This window comes from Balaenoptera acutorostrata, chromosome 8 (assembly GCF_949987535.1).
Source record: "Balaenoptera acutorostrata chromosome 8, mBalAcu1.1, whole genome shotgun sequence".
NCBI lineage: Eukaryota > Metazoa > Chordata > Mammalia > Artiodactyla > Balaenopteridae > Balaenoptera > Balaenoptera acutorostrata.
Window position 1 is genome coordinate 102319472 of NC_080071.1, and position 7018 is coordinate 102326489.

Genomic DNA, 7018 nt, shown 5'->3' on the forward strand with positions numbered 1-7018 from the left:
GAAGTAAAGTTCGTCAGTTTTAGGTTCACAACCATATCGAAAGAGATCTTCCATGTCCCCCCCACCGCCCCTCCCGAACATGCACAGCCTCCCCTACCGTCAACACCACCACAAAGTGGTGCATTTGTTGCATCTGCTGAACCTACACTGACATACAAGTATCACCCAAAGTTCATCATTTACGGTACGGTTTGGTCTTGGCATTGTACACTGTATCGGTTTTGACAAACATATAGGTAGGGTTTTTTTCAAGATTAATTTTTTTTTTTTATATATATATATTTTTTTTTTTTTTTTTTTTTTTTTTTTGGCTGTGTTGGGTCTTCGGTTCGTGCGAGGGCTTTCTCCAGTTGCGGCAAGCGGGGGCCACTCTTCATCGCGGTGCGGGGACCGCTCTTCATCGCGGTGCGCGGGCCTTTCTCTATCGCGGCCCCTCCCGTCGCGGGGCACAGGCTCCAGACGCGCAGGCTCAGCAATTGTGGCTCACGGGCCCAGCTGCTCCGTGGCATGTGGGATCTTCCCAGACCAGGGCTCGAACCCGTGTCCCCTGCATTAGCAGGCAGATTCTCAACCACTGCGCCACCAGGGAAGCCTCAAGATTAATTTTTAAAATAATAAAATAAGTTTTTTAATTAAAAAATGTATTTTTAATTATCCATGTACTATGTAATTACATTTTAAGTCCTAGTTAAACAGTGATATTAAAACTTCACAGATACAGCTAAACTCACCTTTGACAGGTGCCCCTCAATCCTAGTTTCTTTCCCCAGTCCAAATGATACAATTCATATTTATTTTACTATAGTGCTGGTTACTGGACTTTTCTACCTACATTTAAATGTGACTCAAGTTGGAGCCCTGTGATTTCTCCAAGATCTAGATGACACCACGGAGCTTCTAAGCTTCATGCCCGAACTCTCCACATGCTGGCCAGCATCACACATGAGCAAGGCTCCAACCCACTAAAGACCATTTCCTTCATTTAAGAGTTTAGAGTACTAACTTACTCTCTTTTGAACTCACTAGATTAGCAGAGTGAGTCTTTAAAGAATTCTTCTGGTGTGGACAAACAGAGCTTTTATTCATGTTGTGACTTGTATTTTCAATGACTTAAAGATATTTAAGTAAAATTCTTAATAAAGTAGCGCTTGAACACAAATGACTTTAGCTCTATAAAAATTGAAATATACTTTTTTTTTCTTTTTTTTTTATGGTTCCAGAGGAGAAGAAAGCTATGCTGCAGGAAATAGCTAATCAGAAAGGAGTATCGTGTCGTGCCCAAGGCTGGAAGGTTCACCTCTGTGCTGCCCAGTTGCTGCAGCTGGTAGGTGGCGCTCTAGCAGTTGTTACGTCCTGCTGAAAAGAAGGATGGATGGTGGAGACATCTGAGTTCATAGAACATTTTCTTTAGACTGATTCCGAAGTGTTCCCAGTTAACGTGGGTCATGGTAGAATTTTTATGTGTGCTGTGTGATATTATAATTACTGTTATCTATTCTGTGGATGTAATTGTAATCTAAATATATCTTAGTTTTGGTCCCCATAAGTGAAATGTACTGAACAACTTAAGTTTGTGAGATGTACAATTAAGGTTCGGTATTACGTGTGGCCGTGACATCTGAAAAAGAGGGGGCATCAGATGACCTAACTGTGTAAGCTCCTCCTCCTCACTGCTCCTTATCGCGGGGACCAGGCACAGTTCCCGCTTCTTCCTGAAGAGGGCTTCAGTTCTCTGCCAGCTGGCGATACTCACATAAGCCAGTGACCTCCTCCCGGGAGCACCAGGGGGGGCACCACTCCCTCCTGATACTACAGTGAGTGCCTGCCTCCTACAGCCCCTACTCCTTCACTCCGTTCCCTGCTTGTCATGGAGTGCAACCCCCACGTGGCCGTGCGTGGTGTGCGGTGTCCTCTTCCCCTGGGCTGTGAGTATACTGACTAGTAAACTGCTGTTGATCTCATCTGTCCCACGTGTTAGGTGTCCAGCCCTTTCCATAACCCTAGGCGGGAATCCTTCCTTCAACAAGGTAAAGAGGAAGTGATCAAAATAATAACCTCACAGAGTTTTTCCATCTTTGGAGTAGCAGTGATCTGAAGAACATTGTCTTTTATGAGTATTGTTTTTAAAGTAGTGCCATGGCTAGTTTTTTTATGTAGCATAAAAGCATATTTCTCTGAAACTTATAGACTTGTTTTTCAGAGGAATTGTGAATTCCTGGCAGAATTTAAAAGTTATCCTTGGACTTCCCTGGCAGTCCAGTGGTTAAGACTCTGCACTTCCACTGCAGGGGGCACGGGATTGATCCCTGGTCAAGGAGCTAAGACCCTACGTGCTGTGCGGTGCGGCCAAACAAACAAATAAATAAATAAGTTATCCTGGGGGCTTCCCTGGTGGCACAGTGGTTGGGAATCCACCTGCCAATGCAGGGGACACGGGTTCGAGCCCTGGTCCAGGAAGATCCCACATGCCGCGGAGCAGCTAAGCCCGTGCGCCACAACTACTGAGCCTGCACTCTAGAACCAGTGAGCCACAACTACTGAAGCCTGTGCGCCTAGAGCCCACACACCCAACAAAGAGTAGCCCCCGCTCGCTGCAACTAGAGAAAGCCCATGTGCAGCAACGAAGACCCAACGCAGCCAAAAATAAATAAAATTAATAAATTAAAAAAAAAAAAAGTTATCCTGGAAGATGGACTCTGAATTATGGCAAATTGTAATGTAAATTGTTGTTGATCAGTTTTCTTTACTGCATCTGAGTCATTGGGAGAAATGATTTTATCACCCAAACAGATCTGATACCAGTTTACACAGGTGATTCAGGGTGGGTTGTTTGCCTGAGTTTGACAGAAGTATCTCTGAGGTCATGACGCCCTCCCTCTTGTTTGTTGCAGACAAATCTAGAACACGATGTTTATGAAAGACTCACCAACCTACAAGAAGGGATCATCCCAAAGAAAAAAGCAGCAACTGATGATGATTTACACCGAATAAATGAACTAATACAGGTTTGAAGGAGCCCTTTCCCTCTCCTTATTCTCCCTTTCCCTCTCTCGTCCACTAATGTCTTTAGTAGAAACTTATTACTTCAGCCTGCATTATCAAGAAACACTAAAACATTTTTTCTGTGTGAATGCCTCAAAATGGCTCAATCCAAAGGTGAGAAGTTCTTTAAAAGCCACATTGTCTCGAAAATTACTGACTGACGATGTCATGTCTTTTGTTTCAGGGGAATATGCAGAGGTGTAAACTTGTGATGGATCAAATCAGTGAGGCCAGAGACTCCATGCTTAAGGTTTTAGATCACAAAGATCGTGTCCTGAAGCTTCTAAATAAGAATGGGACTGTCAAGAAGGTGTCAAAATTGAAGCGAAAGGAAAAAGTCTAGACCCCGAATCAGGACTTTGGAAACAGAATTTATGAAGAATGGTGTTGGGGGTGGGGGAGGGCTTTGGTTATTTTCAAAGCAGAACATTGAAATTAAGAAAGCGTTCCTTAACTCAACGCTCGAAAGCAGAGGGGCCCATAGCGTCCAGTGACACGGAAGGATCAGAGCTGATCTGACACAGTGGACTCCAGGCTTTCTTTCAGGCGTCTCCCTCTTACACTTACTGTGTCGTACATGATTCCTGATGCATCAGTGTCTCCCAGTTGGAATCAGTGACACAAGTGACTGGCTGGCGTTTTTCGGCCTTCCAGTTGATAAACTGTATTTATCTGCTGGATTCCTGCAGGACCCATACTGAGCCTGGACTGAAAGTACCCACTCAGACCATCTGTTCTCTCTCTACGCTGAAAACCGAACCTCTTCCCCTCACCCCAGTCGGTCCTTACTCTGACCTTCAGATGCCCACGCTGGCCTTCTAAAGCAGTGCCATGGCACCGAGAGACCTGCCACGTCTCACTTTAAAGGGTTTGAACTATCGATTCTTGTGATTTTTTTAAAGAACCATTTCAAAGTGAAATTGTTATATTGTCTGTCCTGCGTGTGTCAGAGCTGGGTTTTGTGGAGGTTCGGAGCAGGCAACACCGTAAGTTGCTCGAAGATCTTTGTTCTGAAGTACATCCTTGATTATCTGTACTTCTGTAGCTGGTGTGATGCTGTTAATTGTATGTACCACACATCTCCAAACGTTAATAAAGGACTCAAAGAGGTTTTTGTACAGAAGCAGTTTACATCTTTTTATAAAGTTAATCAGTGCTGTACTGCACATCGCTCGAGTGTTTACCCTACTGTAGTTTCTCTCACGTTGTTGAGTCTACTGTGTTAAAGTTTTGTTGTTCCACATAGAATTCCACTTACCCTCATATCTTGAAGATGTCACAGATGGTGAAGCCTGTTGGCTTTTGGTTATCTTAAATACAAGACTACATTGTATCCCACTGCAGATAGAAATTGGTCATGTTATAGGACAATTAGGCTGCAGTAATAGGGGTAGAGCTTCCAGGAGAGTGGAGTTTCTTTACAAGGTTGCTTCCTGTGAACTAGCTCAAGTGGGAAGGTAGCCCAGCCTTGCTTTTTGCCTTGACCTGCACAGATCTGAGACAGGAGTCTATGCCGAGTCTGATCCAGTCTTTGGGACCAGAGACGGCCCTCCTGGGACGGCCTTCCTGGGATGGCCTTGGCTCTCCTGGGACAGCCTTCCTCGAACTGGAATGGTAAACTCTCATCTGTTGTAGGATTGGGGAAGAGAGAAGCAAAGCAGGCTTTCAGCCTTCCCCCGGTTAGGCCACATGGCCTGCATAGCATAAGCTAGAGGTCCTCGGAACAGTCAAGGCTGCTTCACTAGAGTGTTTCAACCTGAAGATATTACTGACTGTACTAGACGATGCCGGTTTAGTGTTGTGTGCAGTATAGTGCCTGTGCTAGCACAGGGCTCCTTGCCTCCGTTTCTCATCTGTGCACATTGCCCAGGTATACGTGATGTGCTGGCTCTGAAGGACAGGACCCAGGTACTTTGGATCCTGCTTTGCAGACCTGTTCTCTCTAAAAGTATTGTTACCTCTGTTTAAACAAAACTTCGATAACCCTGGTCAAAGGAAGATTGTCAGTACAAGCTTTGCCGTCAGTGCAGGTTAGAATGGTGGTGTTTTCTGTTTTCCCTCGCCTTATGAGGACAATATGATCAGAAGATAGGAGAGGGTGGAGGGGGAGATGAATTATCTGTGTGTACAGCATTATTTAAAAACAAAGCACCTTAAAGTATATAGTCTGATAAGATCTTACATACATATATGCCCATGAAACCATCACCACAATCAAGAGAGTGAAGATATCAGTCCCAAAATTTTCCTTGTGCCTCTTTGTGATTTCCTGCCTCTCACCCCTCCCTGCCTCACCACCCCCCATCTCCAGGCAAAGATTAATCTGCTTTCTGTCACTCTAGATTGCATTTTCTGGGATTTCATTTGAACGAAATCACACAGTATGTTCTTTTTTGAGGGAGGGAGTCTGGCTTCTTTTACTCAGCGTAATGGAAATTTATGCTGAGATTTGCTCATGTGGCTTATTTCAATAGTTCATTGCTTTTTATTGCTGAGTAGCAAGCACTCCATTGTATGGATATGGATATTCCTTCCACAAGTTGTTTCTGCATTCACCTGTAGAAAGACATTCAGGTTGTTAGGTTTTGGTTATTACAGACACAGCTACTTTGTACATTTCTGTTCTTTGTATGGACAAATGTCAGTACACACCTTAACTGGTGATTTTATGTTGGTTGTACTTTCCAGGGATTTATGACCAGGAGATAGTGCTGAGAAGTCCAGACACCCAGTGGCTCTTGGTCCAGAAAACTATCATTCACATACTTAAAGATGAGAAAGAATTAGAAATATTTTTTTTTTAAAGTTTTTTTTTTTTTTTAAGAAATTCACGTTCTTTTTTTTTTTTTTTTTTTTTTTTTATTTATTTATGACTGTGTTCTTCGTTTCTGTGCGAGGGCTTTCTCTAGTTGCGGCAAGTGGGGACCACTCTTCATCGCTGTGCGCGGGCCTCTCACTATCGCGGCCTCTCTTGCTGCGGAGCACAGGCTCCAGACGCGCAGGCTCAGTAATTGTGGCTCACGGGCCCAGTTGCTCCGTGGCATGTGGGATCTTCCCAGACCAGGGCTCGAACCCGTGTCCCCTGCATTGGCAGGCAGATTCTCAACCACTGCGCCACCAGGGAAGCCCAGAAATATATTTGAGGTAGGACGTCGATGTGGTTTCTGTTCTTTACAGTAGAAAATTAAATCTGGGGGAAAAAAAAATTTTTTTTTTAATATTTATTTATTTATTTGGCTGAGTCATGTCTTAGTTGTGGCACGCGGGATGTTTTAGTTGCGGCATGCAAACTCTTAGTTGTGGTGTGTGGGATCTAGTTCCCTGACCAGGGATTGAACCCAGGCCCCCTGCATTGGGAGTGGGGAGTCTTAGCCACTGGACCACCAGGGAAGTCTCTGGGGAAAAAGTTTTAATCCATCTGCTTGGTCTAGAAAATCTTTCATATTATTTTCTTAAATATTTAGGTATTTCAAAAGATCATTTAATAGAAAATGCTCTAGAATATTTTCATTGATTTTTATCATAGTAATAATATAAAATCACACAGTTTTAGAGTTTAGAAGTTATTTAGAGGTTATATAGTCCAGCCCAACCTGAGATGAAATGGACACCTTTGAAAGGATGTTAAGTTTTTGTACTTTTTTATAGTAAAATACAGCACAGGTAAAGAAAAGTACATGAAACAAATGTATAGCTTTATAAGTTCTTAAAAGAAGAACAACTTTGAAATGGTCCCCCAGAGTAAGAAATAGAACTTTGCTAGCCACAAAACGCTCTATCCCAATCACAGCGCTCTACCTCTCCCTAAAATAACCACTATCTTGACTTTTCCCTCCCAAATAATCAGTTTTATTGTGATGTAATTACAGAGAGTAAAATACCCAAATCTTAAATTTACAGTTTCGTGCATTTTGACACACATACACAACCATGGCTAACATCCAGATAAAGATACATGACATTACTGTAACCTCAG

The 7018-nt window shown here is 43.3% G+C and overlaps 1 protein-coding gene across 7 annotated transcripts in view; it reads left to right on the forward strand.

Moving 5' to 3' along the window:
• Positions 1 to 4191, forward strand: part of SAP130 (Sin3A associated protein 130) — a 73640-nt gene extending 69449 nt beyond the window's left edge. For 4 of the 7 annotated variants that reach the window (XM_007182874.2, XM_028166704.2, XM_007182870.2 and 1 more), the window contains 3 exons: positions 1221 to 1324; positions 2892 to 3005; positions 3227 to 4190. In XM_007182874.2, the coding sequence (XP_007182936.1) occupies positions 1221 to 1324; positions 2892 to 3005; positions 3227 to 3385 (377 nt within the window). In that variant the 3' untranslated portion in view covers positions 3386 to 4190. Of the gene's footprint in view, positions 1 to 1220; positions 1325 to 2891; positions 3006 to 3226 lie in introns of all 7 variants that reach the window. The other 3 variants (XM_007182871.2, XM_007182875.2, XM_007182872.2) reach the window with 2 other exon arrangements.
• The last annotated feature ends 2827 nt before the right edge of the window (positions 4192 to 7018 follow it).